This window comes from Cyprinodon tularosa, unplaced genomic scaffold (assembly GCF_016077235.1).
Source record: "Cyprinodon tularosa strain WSP-4 unplaced genomic scaffold, ASM1607723v1 ctg18, whole genome shotgun sequence".
In the NCBI taxonomy this organism is placed as follows: Eukaryota; Metazoa; Chordata; class Actinopteri; order Cyprinodontiformes; family Cyprinodontidae; genus Cyprinodon; species Cyprinodon tularosa.
In genome coordinates this window covers 323913-346862 of record NW_024038608.1, presented here as the reverse complement: position 1 = coordinate 346862, position 22950 = coordinate 323913, and the positions used below count along the sequence as shown (strand labels likewise).

The 22950-nt window shown below is 38.8% G+C and overlaps 1 protein-coding gene across 1 annotated transcript; it reads right to left on the bottom strand.

Moving 5' to 3' along the window:
- Positions 1 to 15649: 15649 nt before the first annotated feature.
- Positions 15650 to 22686, bottom strand: LOC119781593 (actin-related protein 3). The gene is made up of 12 exons (XM_038282131.1): positions 22487 to 22686; positions 21043 to 21098; positions 20840 to 20964; positions 20645 to 20755; positions 19613 to 19708; positions 19309 to 19416; positions 19094 to 19237; positions 18821 to 18994; positions 18637 to 18729; positions 18418 to 18543; positions 18254 to 18337; positions 15650 to 16335 (listed from the first exon to the last, which is right to left on the bottom strand). Exons 1-12 carry the CDS (start codon positions 22528 to 22530, stop codon positions 16240 to 16242), a joined length of 1257 nt encoding a protein of 418 aa, XP_038138059.1. The 5' UTR covers positions 22531 to 22686; the 3' UTR covers positions 15650 to 16239.
- Between the last annotated feature and the right edge of the window lie 264 nt (positions 22687 to 22950).

Sequence of the window (22950 nt, the reverse complement as noted above, 5' to 3'; positions counted from 1 at the left end):
AAAAAATGTTCTAAAATATCCCAATATGAAAAAAAGATACTTCAACTGTCATATATATATATATATATATATATATATATATATATATATATATATATATATATATATATATATATATATATATATATATATATATATATATATATATATGCATATATATATGTGGACACACTGTATATACTGTATATTCCCCCATGCACTTTTTCTTCCTTTGGCCCCTTCTTCTTCTTTTTGACTATTTGAGCTGAAGTAACGATTTCATTTCAGATCAATAAAGTCAATCAATCAATCAATTAATTAATATTTGTGGACATGAGAGGATTGACTCCTTGTTCATGTGGAGTATATTGTTTTTCTTTTTTTATATATATATTTTTATCATTTTATTATTCATTTATTTATTTTTTCTCTCTTTTAATGTATGTATGCGTAAAGCGGCACAGGTTTTTCCTTTGTATTGTAACTTATCTAAAACTAATAAAAATAAAAAATAAAAATATTTGTATCAAATCACAATACATCATTAGACTCATTAGATACAGTGAAACTTGAATGTAAACAATATTTATCGGCAAACATCGCTTTCATTGTTTTAATTTTATATATGTAGCTCTTAAACTTCCAGCCACCAGTTGGGAGCCAATAATTCAGCTCTTGGGAGGTTTGTCATTGCATGAAAGTTTGTTTAGTTTATAAAACCTTGAATCTGGGGTTTGTTCTTGTTGTAATTTAAGATAATCTATAATAGGGTCCCTCGAGATCATATTTAACTGCTTCTGCTGGAGGTTTCTTCCTGTTAAAGGGGAGTTCTTCCTCTCCAGTGTCGCTACAAGCATGCTTAGTGTGAGGGATTGCATTTGAGTCAATGAGTCGATGCAATCAACTGGTTTTCCTTAGATAGAAAACTTTGAATCAATTTGACTATATGATAAGTAGTTAAACCCGGACTCATCAAGGTATTCTTCTGAAACTCTCAAACTCAAACTCTTCAGTCCCAGAGTTAACTGAACTGTCATCCTTACAGACTCCAGTGAACCTGCCTCCCGGCCTGAACCAGTCCCAGTGTTATATTTCATGTGCTTGTGCTTCAATAAACTCTGTTAAATGTTTCATCAGACTCCGTTGTGTTCTGCATATTGGGCTTTTCTGAACCCATCATGACATTGAGATGACGTGTTGTGAATTGGCGCTATAGAAATAAACTGAATTGAATTTAATTTAATTGAACTTTGGTTTTTGCACTGTTCCCGGTTTGTGGGTATCTCCAGAGATGGTGTTTCCCTCCCAACGTATATTGATTTTTAAGTTATTTTAATGTTTTAATCATTCTATATTTGAATTAATCTTCTATAGTAAAAATACAGCTTGATTTCCTCCATCTCCAGTATACTGCCTTTTTTCTCAATGCAAATAGACAGGTTTAGTATCTACGTATGTAAGTTAAGAGGCACTTTGTAAATCTAACACACTTTATTCCAAGCATCCTTGGAGTGCATAAAAAACGCGTTAGGTAACCTCTCCTTCTGGGACAGCTTCTCTCTAGGAGCGTAGAGCATCATTCTCAATATCTGGCAACCCTATATTTAGCTAGTTGTATCATTCATTATAGTCTTGGGTCTTGTATGGTTTTTTTCCCTGCCTAAAAGGTTCCTGATAAAACTGTTGCACCGTTTTTTTTTATTGTAGGTGGTATTATAATTAGTTGCATCACCAATTATTCATTTTTACCACAACTACCTCTTCAACTACATTGATCTTCCTCCAGAGAGGAAGTTGGATTTTATCCAACTTTTTAATGTTGGTTAATATTTTCCGTAGGGTTGGTTTAAACCTTTTCAGCTTGACTAGATCTAAATTTAAACTTCTGTACTATGTACACATGGCACATTGGTGTCATTGGCACGGCTTCAGATTTACCTGAACACCCTGATAAGAATACGCTCAAATGGTTGCAAATACATCCTGTGTATAGAGTAGTAACACGTTTTACCTCCCACTTTATGCACAAATTATTCCTTCGTTCTTCTGAATCTGTATATTTAATGTTTCAAATATCCAACACAGGACTTAGTGGGCGGTCCTGACGACTCCCCCTTGAAAGGCCGATCTAGATTGCATTTTTCTTAAAGGTATAGTGGAGGATTTTCTTTTTCTGGGTGGATCATCTAAATAAGTGGTCCTCCTAACTGTCAATCATTCTGGTGAGTGATGTAAGACCTTCCTTTGTGCTCGTCCCCAGTTAGCTATCTGTGATGAGCTACGGTTTCAGACAGTCATTGAAGCTCGGGTCACAGTAGAAAAAGTGTCTACGAAGTGTACCGTATGAGAAGATAAGAAAGGGCTCAGAAGAGAGAAACAAGACCAGAGTGTTTTTGCGAGCTTCTGTCATGCGATGGTGTACACTGAAAGCACAGGTCAGGCCTCCCACTGATGCATTGGTTGGGTAGTTTCTACTCTACAGGTAAAGTTTTACATGCTATTTGATAAAAATAATCTACCTCTATATTGTAACTTTCCAGAGAAGATAAGTTTATTTATTTTGTAATTTTCATCATTAGCAGTTATACGTTGGCCTTAAATCCTTTATTACCTCGCAAAGATGTCCAAATTTCCACACACCCATATACTAGCATGTCATGATTTTTTTTTTATGTACCAGTAGTCTTATTTGTTGGGAAACTTTTTACATTTTACATATAAATATGAGTGAGAGAGATCCATCTTAGCGACTATCTTATCATTGCGTGCCTGCACCTCCTCGATGGGAAATGGGCTTGTGCTTTATTTTGCACGCATTTAATAGATAATCCCTCTTGGGAAGGGGTATAGGGTTGTGCATGTGCTTTTTTTTTTTTTGCAGAGAGGGCGGGTGTTTTCAAAAATTCGTGAAAATTAGATTTCCATTTACAAAACATGTTTTTTGCAACAATAATGGAACAAAATTCCCTCCATATGTGATTGGGGATGGTGCATTCAATGATCAGCAAAAACTTGCTTTATTTGAATTAGAGACTATCAGGATTAACAAAGCTGGAAATCTTTGGATCTCTTGCTCAAGCAATCAATTTATTTATAAATTATGAAGTCAGATTTTGATTTTTTTATTGTTTATTTGTTGCGTTTGCATTATTAACATATTCATGTTTTTTTGTTTTTTTAAACACTGGACAAAACAACATTGGAGCGACTAAAAAAAAACAAAAAAACAAATGCTTTAACACCTCTGGTATGTTTTATTAAAAAAGGGAAATTTTATCATTAACACTATCTATTTTTTATTTATTTTTTTTTTTTTTAAGCTCTAAATAGTTTCAAATTTCCACTCAGTCTAAATCAAAATCTGATGTTTCTGTTTGTGGTTTTCAGCAGTAAAACTGTGAAGCAGGATTTTCCTGCCTGAGTGTGGAAGGACACTGCAGTGGCAAGCAAGAGGCCTCATTATCTGCCACTGATGGCCTGAATAAATGAGAAGGAAGGTGAGAGGAGAAGAGGGCAAAGTCAAGGTTAAATGGGGAAATCTGGCTGCTCAAATAGCTCAAAAATTATTTTAATGTAAAAATAAAGTAACGTCCAGAGGGTGTGAAGTAAAAAAAGCAGCAGATCTTGATAATAGATGAATTGGATCGTTTTTGGGGTGTTAAAATTTTAAGTTATAAGAAAAAATTTAATTGTTTCAGAGCTAAATTTCCTCTTTTTTTTTTGGGGTTGTTCAATCTTATTTTTGATTGTTTGCAAAGCACATCTTTGGCCTGAGGTCTCCCACCTCCTCCCACCTTATGGTGGAGGTGTGGGAATGATGGTCTTTTCATTACCTGCAGCCTTCCTTGGTCGGATAGGACCTGCAGGAGAGCCTATATGGCAGCTGAGAGTGGCTCCAGCCAGCACTGCCTCAATGTATGGAAAACACAAGGTCTGGAGAGGATAGTCACAGGAGGTCAGACCAGTCGGTGAGGCAGCCTGAGGTCCTGGTGAAGGTTAGAAGGTCTTGGTTTTGCAGAAGAGGCTAATTTCTTTTAGTTGGCTGAGCAAAGGTTGGAATAATTGCGCCCCCTGGGTTTGCCTCTGGGTAGAGTGGAGGTAAAGCAGAGCGGGCGGCGAATGGGTGTTGGGGGGTGGAGGGGTGGCGCTGGTTAGGGATTACAGGGGAAGGTGTGTCCATGTTTTACTGGATGCTCATTAAATTTGTTTACATGTCCTAAAACATCACTACATGTGCTTTAGATTGCTGAGAACATTTGCTTCAGTGATATGATATATTTCAGCCTCTTATTTTAATAAGGCAGGCTTATGGTGATAACTAAGTGCAATTATTTTTTTCTGTCATACAACAACAGCATAAGAAGATTATATAATATATTCAGGGTTTATTTTGTTCCTTCTTTTCTCACTTTTTTGTTGTTTTAAACCGGACTAGAATACCAATGTTGGTAAATCTATGGAGGCAAATCTACGATCATAGTTTGTTTAAAAAAAATAAAAATACCTGGAAAAACAAAAAGGTTGATCGAAAAAAAAAAGTATACATGAATAACCTGAAGAAAAGGTTTATTTAAAAGAAAAACATTTAAACGTAAAAAAAAAAGTTTGAGCAAAGCAAAATTTTAAACCTGAAAAAGTTTACTAAAAAAAAAAAAAAAAACACCTCTTAATTTTCTATCTTTTTTCAAACTTAAGGATCTTTCGTTTTTTGTTTTTTTGTTTTTTTTATTGCCCTGTTTTGGCCTCAGCGAACAGGGGTGTAGAATCATTACTGACAGCTCAACACATCATCTAAACCAGTGTTTTTCAATCCTGATCCTCAAGGCACACTGCCCTGCATGTTTTAGATGTTTCCCAGCTTTCACACACCTGTTATCAATTGATAGCAGATTATCAGGCTTTGCTGAACTGCAATCATCTGAATCAGGTGTGCTGAACATCAGAAACATCCAAAACATGCAGAGCAGGGTGCCTTGAGGACCTGGATTGAAAAACACTGATCTAAACAACCTATTCTAAGCTGCATTCAGGGACTGTGGGAAATTTTATTATCTTTAAAACATCATCAATATACTCTCTCTGTTTGTGATTGGATTAAAAAAATAACATGCTTCACCCATAGAAGCAGCTTACCTGAGTACATGACATGAATCTCAGAGGAAAATATATGATCTTAAGAAACTTGAACAGCATTTCAAGTCAATATAATTTGTTTTCAAACAGACCTTTTTTTTTGGTAAAAAAAAATGTACGATCCTGTTTAAGTACAATATATTTCGCTTTTAAAAAGGCAAGCCGATAATTGTTTTAAAGTGACAGCTACAAGTCAACTCCTCCTGTCCAGTAGGAAGCACACTCAAACTCGCACACTCTTGCTCTGTACTGTTTATATACCTGGTTGCTAGGTCATGCTAACCTTTGGTTAAGCTTTGGTTAACTTCATCATTAGCAAACATTCAATAACATTCCTTTGTTTGACTCCTGAAACATGTGCTTCTTTAAAGTGATTATTTTGATGGAAATAGCTGTAGCTGTGACATTTAAATATGTTTCATAATAAACAGGAAGAATACTAATTTTCTCTACTTTTGAGTTGTGCTAAAGTTGTTGCTAGCCTGTGAACAGTTACTGTATATTTTTAGTAGTTCTCCATTCCATATTGAACATTTAAAGAGGAACAGAAAACAGAATCTAAAGTGGATCTCACTCGACTCAGCAAAGGTCTGAGTTCATAAGTCAACATGAAGAAAGAAACCAAATTACTTTAATGGGTCAAAACTACTGCAGACTTTTGGGAAAATATCCATGGCTTTGTTGGAACAAGCATGGAGGTTTTTAGGACACTGTTTTAGAAATCATACCAAAAGTTATGCATAGTGTTGGTGGTAGTGTGATGCTGCTGCTTTGTTATATCTGGAACACAGTTCAACAGGATACTGGGTTTATGCAGCAGAATAATCATTAAAAATACCAACAGATCCACCTCTAAACTATAAAAAAAAAGTTTTTCAGCTGCTTGCTGAAAGTCTGCAGTTCAATGTGCGTGTATTCATAGTGCGAGGGATTGCTGTCAGTTGGTTTTCCCTAAATAGAGACATTTGAACCAATCTGACTGGATCATCTGGTTGAATTGTCTCTGTAAAGTGAGATGATGTGATGTGAGTTAGCGCTATATAAAAAACTGAATCAAATTGAATTAAGTAAGTGGAAAGAAAAGGAAACAAACAAGAACTAAAGGTAATAATCTGATTTTAATCTAAACGTCATATTGAAAAATGGAGCCAAGGCGGAAGTTCAACTGAAGAAACTGATTGCTCGCCTACATCCGGCAGCCAATCAGCTTTGAACCACACCTCCACGAAAGCCAATCTGCATCCAAAGTTCATTTTAAAAGTCCTCCGATCCGCAACTCGTCTGCTCCTATGCGCAGGCGGTAGATGCGCTGTGTGACTTCATTCAGATGACACAGTTTCAACCAACCTCCAGCATTGTTGCTAAAACTTCATGAGAGTTTCATTACTCCCGGACTCTTACTGTATTCCGCGTCTCATTTCAACCAGTTGAGCCTGGTTCTGCTAGAGGTTTCGAGGAGTTTTTCCTCTCCACTGTCACTTTATGCTTGCTCATCATGGACAGGTTCTCTCAACCTGTGTTATCCAACTGGAATTCCATCTTCCAGGTGGAAAGAGCCATATTCTTTGCTCCTGTTCATGCATATCTATCAAAATTCTGCTTTATGTTTCCTGCCGAGGTCTGAGTGCCAAAGACAAAGCAATTGTACCAATACATTTCTTCAAATTGTCTTTTATCTTGGTGTGAGTTTTGCAGATTGAAACAAAACTCAAGGTCATCATAGTTCAAACTGTTTTTTTCAATCTAACTTTAAATTCTACATTCTTTTAAAGCCATACAGTTGCCCTCAAAATTTCTTGTTGCAATTACAACAGACAGCTCTATCTACTGGGGACAAAAGCCAAGAATGACGTGGCGTTAAAAAGGCCCTCTGATAGCAGTGCGAGAGATTGTGTTGCATGCCTGGTTGACGGCTACACCAGCACCTCGCATACACTCTGTGATCAAATAATGAATCTGCCACGTTCCCAAACATCGATATGACTCGATATCCTGGTGTTCATTAGAAAGTAAAGACTTCCCGGGCTGTGTGGGCGGCGAGCTAGAGGAGGTGACAGAGCCGTTTAAAGGCGGCGAAGGCCGGGGAAGCGAATGTGACATGCTCAGGTGTAATTATACTCACCTAGTTCACATCGGAGATTAGGAAGTAAAGAGACGGATAAGAAAAGGAGCGTCAGACATGAAGGAATATTGAAATACCCACTGATGCGAAGTGTCTTTTGTCACTTTATCATTTCAGGGTCTCACTTCTGTTTGCCTTTTCCAATTATAAAGGTGTGACTGTGGGCTTCTTGCACCCTCCCCTCCTCATATAATGTTAAACACACTGAACTTCAAGGGATAAAGAATCCTTCCCTCGTTTGTTTTTTCAGGAACTGGAATAATTATCACTTACAGATTTATAAGCCTATGCAGACCTAATCTGATGTGAGCGGCGCAGCTTTGCATTTCGCAGCAACACTGGTGGACATCATTGGGGGATATAGGATGCTTTTTAGAAATCATGAACCATCTAAACTGGGTCAACACTGCCCTCTATTGGTTTCTAAACATTTCACACACATTCAAAAGCACTCCTGGAGTGTCCACCCTGTGAGAAAATGGATTATGACAGTCTAATTTATTGTAATATCCATCTCTCTGACCCAGTATCTCAGATCTTCAACCTGACATCCCAATGACAGGCAGCTACGGTCACAGTCAATCTACTCAGTCCCTGAAACCCATATAGCAGCAGAGGCGTTCGAGGCCTCTGCTACCCGTTTTTGTCAAAACTGATCCATCATGCAAGCAGAGTGTGAGGGTTGAGGGATTAACCACATGGGGATCTGTTAAATAAATTAGAAAAATAATCTGTAATGACCAGTGATGAATAAAGACTTCCAATTATCTATTTTGGTAGAATACAGTATGTGTTCAACCAGTCAATTCTGACCTGAATCCTTCTGTATGGTTTGAGTAGAAACTATTTACGCTTCCAGAATTGAAGGACGTTTTATGTCTCTGCCTTGGAACTTCAAACAAACCATGAAAGAGAGAGGAAAACAGGCAGCTTTCATGTAATTTACAGTCATCCTGACACAAAAAAAGAACTCCAGTAAATTTTAAAATCATCCCTGAATATTGTTCGTAGTACCAAATAAAAAAAAAAAACAACTAAAATGTTTTTTTTTGTCTTGTCCTTCCATCATGATGCTCAAGATTCAAATAAAATATAACATTAGATTTTAGTTATTCCGTAAAAATTCAAAAAATATCCACTGGACTTGGTTTCCAAGATTTGAAGACGTTTCGCGACCTCTTCAAATCTTGGAAACCAAGTCCAGTGGATGTTTTTTGAATTTTTACGGAATGACTATGACCTGGATGACTGGGAACCTTCAGCAGCATTAGATTGTAGGAAGCATTTGGTTATATATATTCCTTGTAGGCATTTAAACGTTTTCCATTACAAGGAATACCATAAATATCTCGTGTGATGACCATTTTGTACATGTAATTTTAATGTACCGCATGTGAATCGTGTTTCCCACACACAAATATCGTGAATTTCACGTTATTCTCATCTTCCAAATGTGCTTTCTGTTTCCCACATAAAAAATAAATAAATATATATATACATATATATATATATATATATATATATATATATATATATATATATATATATATATATATATATATATATATATATATATATATATATATATATATATATATATCACATCCAAGGATTTCCTGCTGATATCTCATAATTGTCATGTTTGGTTTAAGGTGTCTAACCCACATGCAGAACACTCAGAGGCAGGAGAAAAGTTCAAAGGTTTATCGAGATGTTTGAACACAAATAATGAATTGATCCAAAGGGGAACTCGTCTGGTCACGAGTGGATTCTGAAAAGCACACAGAATTATCAGATCCAGGACTGGTCACGAGTGGGTTCACTGCAGAGGGGGACAGAGGAGTTAGTGGGGGTCCAGGTATTTTGCAGGTTGAGAGTGTGCAGGGCTGTACCTGGTCTGGAGTAGAGCAGAGCGGTAGAAGGGGGGAACCTTGAGGGTCCAGAGGCTGTCGGCAGGCTGAGGGCTAGGCGGAGGCAGAGCTTAATTTGAGTGCTGGCAGATCACAGATTTGAGTTTCCTTCCAGTATCTTCTGAGAGCGGGCAGGCAGATCTTTGACAGGAATTATTCTCCAGAGTTCTTCTGAGAGCGGGCAGACAGATCACCGGCAGAGAAACTCTTCAGGGTTTCGGGTTTCAGGCAGGTTCAATCTAGGAAGCAGAGAGGAGAAAACAGATCAGGTTCAGGTTTTCAGGGGGTCAGAAGTTCTGACAGGCTGGTTGGCTCAGGCTTGCTAACCGTTACTGGCAAACACTCTGGCACTGGAGAGAAGTCCTCTGCCTCCTTAAATATGGGTCTCCTGATGAGCAGATGAGCGACAGGTGGTGCAATCAGCTCCGGCTCCAGGAGATCTCGTACGCACTCTAGGGGAGAAAGTGGACAGACCTCCAGATCACAACAATAATATAAACTGATCTCTTTGGTTCCTGGGTCCTTACATCATTGACGCCATCACCAGTCCTAAATCTGTCTGCCTCAAGCTCCCAGGTCACCTGGGTAGGCTGTCGAGCATTGCTGATGTCACCATATCTGGTTGAATGGGAGCAATGGCGTAACTATCGGTAAGCAGAGACTGCGGTTGCTCAGGGCCCCCGACCTCTTACACCTGCTGGGTCCTTTTCGCGATTGAGGACTATGACGTCTGATTGCAGACGTAACAGTGCGGAAAATTCCTCTTAAAACACACCTGATACTACATTGACTGACTGGACCGCATTTATACCGCAACACATGCCAGATTTCCGCCGTTTAAACACGACATCAATAGCAAAGCAGACAGTGGTACTTTTAATTATTATGTTAATAACTGTGTATAGTTCATGTATAGTTCAAGCCGCCTGCCAGGTTATGATCTCCACCAGCTGCCCTTCAGCCTGTCCACCTTTTATCACTTTACTTATACCTCCACATCTTCAGAACCAACCTTAAAACTGTCATAAATACTCAGAAAGCATGCCACCTCCCTCAGGATTCACCCACTGTGGAAAATAGCAGGCCTAAACCTCATGGTCCAATATCCATGATCTCATTCTGTTTGCCCACGCTTCCTCAGGAACTTTTTCAAAGTTTCATTTCTTGATTACAGTTTGTTTTCTATGTAAAAATGTGCTCTTGGCAACAATAATGGAACAAAATTCCCTCCATAAATCCCTACCATGTCAACACCTTTCGTTGTCACACTTAAATATCCAAAAGAAAACAAAAACAGACAAAAAAAAAACATGTTTCATTGGTCAACGTGATGTCTTGGCTTGGTTATAGTCGTCACACACAGTCCAGATTACTGACCCAATTGAATAATTTAGCTTTAAAAAGAATGCAATTTGTTTAATTCAAAATATAAGACAGAAATGTGATTAAAAAAACATTTGGAAGTAGGCTGCACAGTGGCGCTGTAGCAGACCTCCCAATCCAGGGTCTTTCTGCATGGAGTTTGCATCTTCTCCTCGTGCATGCATGGGTTCTATATATATTATATAATACATATAATTATAATATAATTATATAATACATATATATTATATAATACATATAAAATACTTTGTACTTTTTTATTTCCCTTTAGAAAAAAATCTTCTTTGCCTGCAGGAATAAAGGAACAAAATTCACTCCATACTTCTAAGGTAAGAGTATCAGGAGACACTCAGGCTGCAGAAAGAGTTTAATTTGCAATCATAACTTGTTTTCTGATGGGATTTGGTTCGTTTTGTCTGGGTGCGTCCCTTGAACGCTACGGCCTGTAATGATATTTAGGAGACCTTCCAGCAGGAAGAAGAAGACACTGCAAAAAATCTGAATCTAGATAAGTAATTTTTTCTTAAAATAAGTGCATTTGTTCTTGAATTGAGGAGGTAAAAGAGACATTTTGCCAATAGAACAAGATAATTTAGACTTAAAATAAGAAAACACAATTGCACTGTCTTATTTGCATATTATCTAATTATCATATTTTAAGAGTAAAATTACTAATTCCATTGGCAAACTATCTCATTTACCTGCTCAAATTAAGGGTGAACACACCTAATTTAAGACATTTTTACTTATTTCTAGATCGTTTTTGCAGGAAAGATGGACCATGCTGGATGCTGAGGCGGTAGAAAGTGAAGCTGAAGAATCTCCGATGGGCAAACTGCAGGACAGGACATGGAGCCACATCACATACATCATCAAGACGACCAGCAAACACAATCACAAAGAAAAAACAAACCATTGCGATTTTATTTTTTCAACATCCAAGAACACAAATCAAAAAATACAGACAATAGAAAACCAAAGCCATCACAACATGACAACATCTTTTGTCTTTTTCAGCTGATAGAACTCAGACATCTTGTTGTTTTAGCGAGCACTGCTTGCACCCAACCCCTGCCACGCCGTGCTTTAATTCAAACCCCATCTCGTGTTCCGTTTGTCGTGTTTTGTCACTGTGTCGATTAAGAGGCTTTTGTCCTCGCTCCGTCTGGGCTGGAAACCTGCAGTTGTTTCCGAGGCTCAGCGGGTAATGTTTTCTTCTCCGTCTTAAGAAGAAAGAACAAGTTTTGTACTATTATTAGTTGGGACGAAGAGCGCGTGATGTTCAAAGCTCGCTTGTTTTTGTATTAAATGACAAGACGATTCTTCGTGCACAGATAGCAAAGCATAACTCTGAGCTGACATTAACTTTTTATATATTTTTTAGCTGATCTTTTGCAGATGATGGAGTTGGAAGCTTGTCCTTGAACTGCTTTTGTTTTTTCAACCGGAAACATGTCTTGTTTGTTTTTTTTAAACAAAAAGAATGCCTTCAAACTCACACCTTTAACATATTTTATTGTGTTCTCAGGCTCAAAATATTGTCTTTGATAATTTACTTCTAAATGTTCTTTTTGCAGATGATGGAGCTGGAGGCAGGTTTGACATTAGTTTCCTTCACTTTACTCCAGTAAATATTAAAAGTAAAAAAAATTTTTACTTGGATTTTTCTAAAAGTATTTCTTACAATTTTGGACACAAGGCAAAGAGCAGCTTGTCCCATTTATGGACGACCTGGAGAGTCCTTGAAAAATAAAATATTTAAAATTTGATGTTTAAATCATACGAATTCCAATTAAAATTGGATTTGCAATTGTCCATTTTACGACAAAATATTAAAGACAAATTGTTAATCATGTTTAATAATCCACTATCAAATACTGCAACTTGGAACTTTATTTATTTTTTTTTTTACTTATTTTTTTTTATTATTTTTATATAAGGTATCAACCAGAACAACTTACAAAAAACAACTGGTCTTCAAATTTTTTTTCTGGCAACCTTATTATAAAAGTGAGTCTTTCCATAATGTGAATTTCTTCTACAATGTGCATCCATTTTGCTGCTGCCAACAGACAAATAAAGAAAAAAATCTAAATCTATCCTCAAAAATGTATTTTTAAATCCTATTATTTTAATTGAGACGATTGATTTAAAGAAAAAATTCCTTTTTCAACTTTTTGCATATCTTCCACCACAGAATCCTCTTTCATGCCTTTCAACTCATAGGGAAGTTATATTTAAATGTCAAATCATTCTGGCTTAAACATGTATATAAACGTACTCTTTATCAGACGATATTGTCCCAAAAGTTAAAAAAATTTCTATTTAAAAAAAATCCCATCCTAAAACCTGTGTCTTTTTTTTCTGTTATCTTATGCAGTTCATTTAGTTATACGTCTCCTCCTCTTGCATGTTTCCGCTGTCCATAGCGTTCCTTGACATTGTTGTTGCTAAGTGCTACTTTAATTTCCCATCGGGAACCTACTTGCCTGTTTCTGCTGGAGGTTTCTTCCTGTTAAAAGGGAGTTTTTCCTCTCCACTGTCGCTACAAGCATTCTTAGTGTGAGGTATGCCGTCCGAGTCAATAAGTCGATCCAATCAACTGGTTTTCCTTAGATAGAAAACTTTGAATCAATTTCACTGTATGATCTGGTTGAACTGTAAAGTGCCTTGAGATGACATGTGTTGTGAATTGGCGCTATATAAATAAACTGAATTGAACTAGCAATAAGTTGCTAACTGGTTAGCAAGATGCTTCCGACAAACCGGCCACAAGCAAACCTTCCGCCACAACAATCCCGCCCCCTTGATGAACGACCAATCACATTCACTTTATACACTCGTGTAAAGTCGGGCGCCTCTCGGGAGAATTCGGAAATGAAAAGGTTGGAACAGCCGCTTTCCTACGACTTTAAAAACACTTAGCAACAACATAAATAACAAACAGTTTAGTCAAAGCTTATAAACACTTTAGTAATACTATAATGTTTCATTAGAAAGTAAACATGCCGGCGGCTGACTTGAAACTAAGAAGTTTGTCCTACCTCTAAACTTTCCAATTACAGTGTGATATAGCTCCATATAAACAGACTCTTTTTTTTATTTGAGGATGATTAAAGATTTTACTCTAATGATTCTAAATAAACTGATTTAGTTACAGAAATAAATAATTTTATTTATTATAGCCTAAGTATTTGGAGCGCATCTGACCTTCTTACCACCACAAACCTGAAGTGCTCCACCTGCCCTATAGAGGAGCAAGGAGACCACCAATAAGGACAGCCATCACACCTGGAAGATGCGCCAGAAAGTCTTAAATACTGAGAGAAATGAAAGACTTTATGAGAATGTATCCCTATGTTGCTGAGTCCTGTCTAATTCTACGGACCGATGGCCGAGGGCTGTTTGTAGGGCTCTTCAGGTAAACTGCTGATCTCTGTTCAGGCCAGGTTGTTAACAGGAAACTGGAAAAGACAAGCTGGTTGGCCAATCTTTGATGACAGCTGATTTGCTGACAATTAAACCAAAAAACAAAACGGTTTAAAAACAGATGCTATGCAGCTGTCCTGTGCTTCTTTAAAGCCACAAAAGCAAAATGAAGTCTCTCACTGGATTCTTCCTGTGAAACGGTCATTGATTTCCCTTCGGTACCTCTTCGGATCCCTGATCTCCTGGCTTTGACTTCTGAGCACGTCCTCAATACCGGCTTTGGCTCGCCCTCTGGATTATTCTGCCTTCCTCTGGGACTTCGGTGCCTGGGACCCCCTGGGCGGCGCCCGCTGCATCTTTCTGCCAGCCAACCGGCCGGAACAAACCTCATCCTCTGGGCAGGGACTGAACTTTCAGACCAGTGAACTTTAAACTATTCCACGTTTATCTATATTTTAGCTGTTTCTTTTGTTAGAGTATGCACTATTTACTATAAAACTACAATTAAACAAAAATACGAAAGTTCTAATTACTATAATTTCCAAATTCAAAACCAAAATAATTAGCTACTGGCAGTAGGGTAGAACCCCATTTCAGCTAATGGTTCATAAAGCTAGCAGTGTGTAAAGCTAATGTTGCTTAAAGCTAACTGTGCGTAAAAGCACTTAGTTATATCAGGGAGTAAATTTCTAGAACCTTCTTTACACATGAACATTTTGACACCTGCCAAAAAAGTAGATTAGGCTGTTTGAAAGTTTCAGAATGATACCATACACGATGGGCACGGTAACAACCTTTCTGCGTCCTGAAACATTTTTCCAGAAGACTCCACCATGTTAGGTAGAGCCTCAGCTTCTGTGTTTAAATTGCTGTAAAACCAGCATTATTTGGTATAAAATCAGTTTCTTCCTGCCTGTTACGTTAGTAGTGTAGCTCTGAAATTTCTCCATTTCGGAACACTAAAGGAAAAACATGTTTTAGAAGCATTAATGCCTCCTCATTAAAAGATTTTTGGAAAAAAAAAAAAATTTGACCAACTTTAAAAGAACGTAAAATGTGTTTTTTTCCCCCAAAAATTGAGACGAACTCAAAAACTACAGACCTGTGTTATCAATAACTCACTTTTCATTAAATTATTAATAAATAAAATTACAAATAATTCTAAGTAGAAGCTTTTATTTACTCTAGTTTTATGACCATTTTACTAATTGTCTATCAGGGATTATCAATAAATTTTAATTTACCTGTCAGTTATTTCTTCATGTTTCCCTCATCCATCCAGCTGCAGGATTCTGTGGCCATCAGCCAGAACTCATGCTCTCCATGTGATTTTACTTACCTGTTTTACTATGCAGCACATTGGGATTTGTATAAATATAAAGTATTATTACTCTGTACTGCATGAAAGCAAGAGATAAAACTCCAGTTGCACCAAAGAACAACACCAGGAAGAGGAGAACCTTCAATCTGTCTGCAGGAGGTATGTCTCCCTCTGCTGGTGGCTTTAATCCCAATTTAACACCATGTTTTAAAGATTTTGTTGTAAATGGTGTGTTTAAACCATGTTGAGAACTTTCTTCTCTTTGGCCAGATCGGGTCCATGACAGAGTCCGGTTACGGGATGAGGGGGGGTTTCCCTGTCAGGAATAGACCAGACATTCTAATTCCAGCCCGAGAGAAAGACAACCACAGCTAGAAACACCTGCTTGGCATTTATTGGATGCCACATTATTTGTAAATCCAGATTTTCATACAGTACAAGGCTATCCAGTATTACTGAGATCTAGGCAACAGTGATGGTCCATAAACAGTCGTACAAACTGCATCTTCATATATTATTACAGCATTTTTCTTCTCTCTCTCTAACAGGTGATTAATGCCGATACAAAACATATGCATTATTAGAACACATTTCTGATTATCTTAAAGTTTCTTTTTGTTTTTTCAAAGGGACAAAATAAAATAAAAAAAAGGAATGGATTTAGGTGTTTGATGCAAAATCTTTCCATGACAACCTAGAGAAAACACAATGGAGCAAACAACCCAAAACGCCATGGACACTGAGAGGACGAATGGTGATTAGTTACAACCCTGTGAGGATAAACAAGTACGAGGCACGCAGAAATTTTCACTTTTTCTTTAACGCTTTTTTTGTTTGTTTGTACAAGGATCTTTCAAGATGAGTCGCCTCTTTTTTCCCTCAAATGTTCAGTCGCCTCTGGCTGTGTCGTGCGAAGGCTCTTCCTCCCCATTTTTTTCAACTTATTTTTATCCAGAAGTCATTTAAGACATTACTCCAAACACTGGGTTGTGGCGACAGATGCTCGGCCCGATCTCCTCGTAGTCCTTTTTGGTGTGGCACACTTGGTAAAACTCCGGCTGCAGAGACAAACAAATAGATTTTAAAAATGTAACTCCACCCGTCTCTCTGCTGGGGTTCGGTTCAAACTTACAGAGTCTTAAGGCCATACTAACAGATTTGTTTTAATTCCGTAAACTAAACTAATCGGTTTCTTGAAAAACGCAATATTAAAAGGCATAACATTTTACGCAATCTTGTAAGTGTAACATTGCAATTTCGCGGTTAAAGCCGTGTTGATGCAAAGTTAAAGCCGTGACAATGCAGGGTTATGGGTAACTGACGACGCACGGTTGCAGCCGTGACGACGCACGGTTGCAGCCCTGACGACGCACGGTTGCAGCCCTGACGACGCACGGTTGCAGCCCTGACGACGCACGGTTGCAGCCCTGACGACGCACGGTTGCAGCCCTGACGACGTACGGTTGCAGCCCTGACGACGCACGGTTGCAGCCCTGACGACGCACGGTTGCAGCCCTGACGACGCACGGTTGCAGCCCTGACGACGCACGGTTGCAGCCCTGACGACGCACGGTTGCAGCCCTGACGACGCACGGTTACAGCCGGCACGGTTACAGCCTTGGCGATGCACGGTTAAAGCCGTGACGATGCACGGTTAAAGCCGTGACGACGCACGGTTGCAGCCCTGACGACGCACGGTTGCAGCCCTGACGACGCACGGTTACAGCCCTGACGACGCACGGTTACAGCCGGCACGGTTACAGCCTTGGCGATGCACGGTTAAAGCCGTGACGATGCACGGTTAAAGCCGTGACGATGCACGGTTAAAGCCGTGACGACGCACGGTTGCAGCCCTGACGACGCACGGTTGCAGCCCTGACGACGCACGGTTGCAGCCCTGACGACGCACGGTTGCAGCCCTGACGACGCACGGTTGCAGCCCTGACGACGCACGGTTACAGCCGGCACGGTTACAGCCGTGACGATGCACGGTTAAAGCCGTGACGTTGCACGGTTAAAGCCGTGACGATGCACGGTTAATGCCGTGACGACGCACAGTTACGGGTAACTGAAGATGCTGTTACAGCCCTGGCGATGCACGGTTAAAGCAGTGACGATGCACGGTTAAAGCCGTGACGATGCACGGTTAAAGCCGTGACGATGCACGGTTACAGGTAACTGGCGATGCATAGTTACAGCCCTGACGATGCAAAGTAAGGTCATAACGGTTAAAGGCCTAACATTGCGAGGTTAAAGTCGAAATATTGTAAAGTGAAAGCGGTAACACTGGGATATTGTAGTGGTACAGCTCAAAATTAAAGTTGTACTATTATGAGATTTAAGTGTTTAAATCTTAAGTCCCAAAATCTTTAAGTCAAAATAATAAAAGATTGATGTTTTATGAGGTTAAAGTCGTAGAATTGGGAGAGTGGTAAAGCTCGAAATTGAAGACGTACCATTAAGAGACTTGAGTCTTAAAATCTGAAGTTTAATTAGAAATAATACAAGATTTAAGTTTTATGAGAATGAAGCAGTCGTAGCATTGCAAGGTTAAAGTTGTAACATTATCATAGTCATAACATTAAGTAGTTAGAGTCACACGATTCTTATGTTAAAATCTTACCTGAATAAAGTTATAAAAGTACTATACTTAAATCGTACCTGAATTAAGTAACTTTAATAAAATAAAGTTGTAATATAACAAGACTGATGTGATTTGGTGAGATTAAAGAGGTAGTCTACTTTAATGCTAACTCTTACAAGAAAGCACCGCTGATAACTCCTTGAAGTCTTTGTGTTATTAAAATATAAATCTTTGTCTCACATTACAACTTTAGTCTGATATTACACACATAGACAACTTAATATTATGACTTTATTCTTCTCATGGTATCAATTTAGGTAAATAAAATAAAAGTCTGATACTCTGTAACATAAACCAAACAAGAAGCGGTGGGAAAGAGGAAGGATACTCACTGTGGACGCCAACATGGATCCTCCGAACCACACGGCGTACCTCTGCATGTGGTGGGTGACGACCTGCACGTCAATGGGCTTCGGCTGCAATCCAAAGCGACTTATGTCAGCATGGGGGAGTTTGGTTAATCAGCAGAATATCGGCTTTGACGGGGACGCCTTACCTTCAGCTTGCCGCCGCTGAGCTCCTCGCTGATCTTCAGCCGGGCGTCTACAGTTCTCTTCAGGTCTCTCTGCAGGCGTCGGCCAAAGTCCCTGAACATGGTGGAGCCTCCAGACAGAACCACATTCTGCATCGCAAAGGGGGAGAACATAAGGAGAAATGACGCAACACCAGCCCATATCATGATTCTTCTGCTGCCGTGCTGAAAACTAAAGGCTACCTTGTAAAGAGGACGTCTGACATCGATGGGGCAGTTCTGGATGACTTCGTCCACCACCTCGGAGATGGGCTGGGTGAAGTCCGGGTTGGCGAACTGGAACCAGGGAGAAAAAAGGAATAAAAACAGGGTTAAAAGGTATGACGTGGGCTGTAAAGCGGGAGCGAGCTCTGCGGGGGGGCCGCACCTCTGGGTGGAAGAAGATCTCCGGGCCCAGGAAGCGCTCGTATCCCACGTCGATGGTGAACTCCTTCTTGGTGATGGCGTTCACCCCGGTGTACTGTTTGATCCACTTGGAGCCGTCTGTGTCGTATTTGTTAAACTCCTTGACGAGATCCGGGCAGACATAGCTGAAACGCTCCTACGGATCGCAGGAAGGACAATAAGATCGGAGCAGGTTATTATTTTTGACAATCCTCTACGCCCACCATCAGATTTTCATTGTTCTCCAGTAACAGACCTTAACTGCCTTGGCCGTTTCCAGCGACTGCTCAGGAGGAATCCCCACCTCCCGCTCCCTCAGCAGCTGCTGGGTGAAGTAGGTGATGTCCCGCCCGGCGATGGGGATGTGCTTGATGCAGCTGCCGATGACGTAGCCCTCAGCCTGGAGGGCGAAACACGAAACTGAGAGGCTAAAAAAGGAAGGAGCGGCAAGACAGCGGAACCGACACCTACCACTGGGATGACATGAGTCACACCGTCTCCGCTGTCGATGACTGTCCCCGTCAGCGTCCGCTCTCCGACCTGCCGGGACGTCCAGGAGGCAGCCAGCGCCAGGACCGCCTGTGACACGTTTCACACAGTCAGAATGATTTATTTTATCATTTTTTAAAGGCAGAGATATAAATCAGACGCTTCTGTTAACTTTAGAAAGAAGAAGCGAAAGCAGAAACTTCCTGAAGGAAGTTCCTCTTCTACTCTGATAACATGAGTCAGATCTAATTCTGTCCACAGTTCCTCTATTGGGCATGAGCCTCACCTGAACGGCGATGTAGAGTCCCGGGACGTTGAAGGACTCGAACATGATCTCGGCCGTGTACTCCCGGTTCTCAGGGGTGTTAAGCGGAGGCTCCGTCTGCACAGAGGAGCAGAACCATGAGGGGAAATCCATTTATCTGAGCGGAACCTGCTGCTTCTGACCAGCAGAGGGAGCTATTTACACTTCAGTTTGTTCCCCAAGTCTGACTTCTTTCTTTTTTATTATAGTTGATGGCTAATTGGGCAAACTTAGAGAAAGAAGAATGGATAGAGAAACATTTATCTTATGTTGATCAAAGAAACAATAAGTGTAAAATATGTCAGAGCCTAAGAACAAAGAAAAAATTTTAAAAAAGTATAAAAAAATTAAGAAAAACTTCAGTTAAAAAGTCAAAGTAAATTAAGTGAAAAGTAAAAAATAGGTAAAAGAAATAAGTAAAAATTAAGTTAAAAAAAAGAAAAAGAAAATTCAGTTAAAGTCAAGTACAAAAAGACAAAAGTAAAAGAAATACGTAAAAAAAGATTAAGAAAAAATTATTTAAAAAGAAGTTAAAAACACTAAGTTTAAATAAAAATAAAAAAATTTAAGCAAAAAAAAATAAGTTAAGAAAGTTTAAAAGTTAGTGAAGTAAAAAAAAGTCTAAATAAGTAAGCAAAAGTAAGAAATATGTTAGATAAAAAAATAAAAGAAAAAAGTAATTCAAATACAGTAAACCAAAAAGGTATACATTTTTTTATTAAGCTAAAAAAAAGTAAAGAAAAAAAGGTGAAAAGCTCATTGAAAAGTTAAAAAGTAAAGTTAAAAAGTTAATAAGCCTAGTTAACAATTATGTTTAGCTTTATAAACTAAAAAAATGTAAGTGCCAGTATCAGCATTAATGCCTCTTAGGTTATGTAATTTGTAGTAAAGTAAAGAAAACATTTTTAAAAGTAAAAAAAGAAAGAGAAGAAACATGAAAAATAAAGGAAAATAGAAACTTTTCCCCTTTCAGGCACTTTCTGTTCCCTCTAAGAAAGATCAAGCCCTCCTCACCAGCAGGAAGTAGTGATCTTCAGGCTCTGCCCGCAGATACTTGAAGATGACCTGCTCCATGAACCTCTCCATCAGGTCCCAGTCCTCCACTATGCCATGACGGATCGGCCACTGAGAGGAACGACAGAAAACCAAACCATCAACGCTGAAGCTCCATCAAAGGCGGCACTGCCTGCAGCCTCCGCACCGACTCACCTTAGTCGCATATGAAGGTTTATCGATGGCTTCGTCCCCGATGTAGAAGTCCAGGTCATCGACGCCCTTCATCATCCTACGCTGCGCCTGGTCACCGACCTTCGCAGATTCTTTGATCGCAATACCTGCAGAACGTTAGCCGTGCCGTTAGCAACAATAGTAATAGAAACAGACGATGATTATAGCAGCTTATTGATGCTCACATGAAGGGATGATGAACTGAGGTTCTGTGTTTCCTGCATAGCCGAGCTTAGTGTACCTGGAACAGAAAGACACACAATTAAGATATAAAGCAAAAAAATAATAATAATAACTTAGGCTAAAGCTGTAGAATAATGTTTCCATCATTATTTAACTAAAACATTTTAATATAAAAGAAGAAAGCTGAGTTTGATGAAGTAAAACTGAGAACCATCAAGCCTTTTTAACCACAATCAGGATAGAGAAGAGTTCAACAGATGAATAAAAGTAGAAAACCTCATTATAATCATGATTACTCAAAGGTAACAGACGAAAATGATCGAATATAAATAAATGCAATAATAAAACATAAATAATTTTACATAAAGGGGTTTCTTTTAATCCATTAAAAACAAAAATAAGTAAAAACTAAATGCAACGCTTAAGATATATCACATTATATTAAACTGATATTAAAAAAAGAGAAATTAGATTTAAATAAGTCATAACTAAAAAATAAATAAATAAAAATAATTTACAGATATTAATTCAACCACATACAAATAATATTTAAAAAGCATTTTAAAAATTTTAATGAGCAGGGCAAGCCAGAAAATAATACAAACAACAAAACTTTACAAAAAACAAATTATACATATATATAGAAAAAAAAATTACCAAACTGATTAAAAAAAAAAAAAAAGGTATAAAAACTAATGATTAAATGAAAAAGGCAATAAATTAAATGAAACAAATAAAAAGGGAGTGAGCTATCTTCATAGCTATGCTGCTATAGGCCTAGGCTGCTGGAGGACATAGGGACCACTTTTCCTCACTATGCTTCATTCTATCCATATTCACCAATTTCACAATAATAAATGAATTAAAAAGGCAAAAACATGCTATATTAAAAAAAAAAAATACGCTTATAAATTCTCAGTAATTTTCTAATAAATATAAATGGACTGATTCAACTCTCTGTACTTTTAATGGAGGAAATGTTAAATGCAGTCCATTTATGGGAGGATCAGTAGAGTGCAGTGAATCCTGACTAGGAAATGAAAGATCAAAACCTGTTTAATGTGATGTGAAACAGTTTTAACCTACAAAATTAATCCAGATTACTTTCCTGCGTATATACCAATGATATAAGCCAAAGAACCAGGTCTGATCCCTGACAGTTTGGAGAAAAAGACCCCAGGTAAGAGAGCTGTCTAATGGGAGGATTCTCCAGGAAGTGACTTTAGCTCCAGCAGCTAGCAGCAGCTAATCCCTACTATAAATGCAAAAATTAGAATCATTTGGATTCTCCAGTCTGCTCACATTTCCCTTAAACCTCCGAGCTAAAGAGTGAGATAGAGAATATTTAGTAGGAAGGAAGCCAGAGCGCCGTTGCGGGCAGCTTTCAGGGCGTTAGCTGGAAGTTTGACAGCGGCTTAATGGAAGCAGGCTAACAGGCTAACTTACCCGGTACCACAGTCAACAACACAAGCCGGGAGCCGACTTGCCATGGTTCCGATCCGTTTGCCGACCTAAACGCCAACAGATCGACAGCCAGATACCGAAGAGGGTCTGAAGGAAAGCAAATCTACCAGCGCAGCAGCCTGAATGAAGAGCCGCTGCTGAGTCGGAAACGCTTCCGGATTCCGTGGCAGCGGAGTCAGCGGAAACAGCGCTCCCTGGTGTAAGGAAACTGGCACTGCAGACATTTTATTGTTTTTCTTCTGGAAAAAAAGTGCAGGTTCATAGGGAAGAGGAATAGGGCCACTGGAAAAAAAAAGTTAACTGATTTTTTAATTTTTTTTTAAGTTTAGTATTGGAAAAAAGTCAGAATTCTGACTTTAATCTCAGAATTCTGACTTTTTTCTCAGAATTCTGACAGATAACAAACATGTTAGCATCAAGCCATAGCCATGTCTGTTTTAGAGACT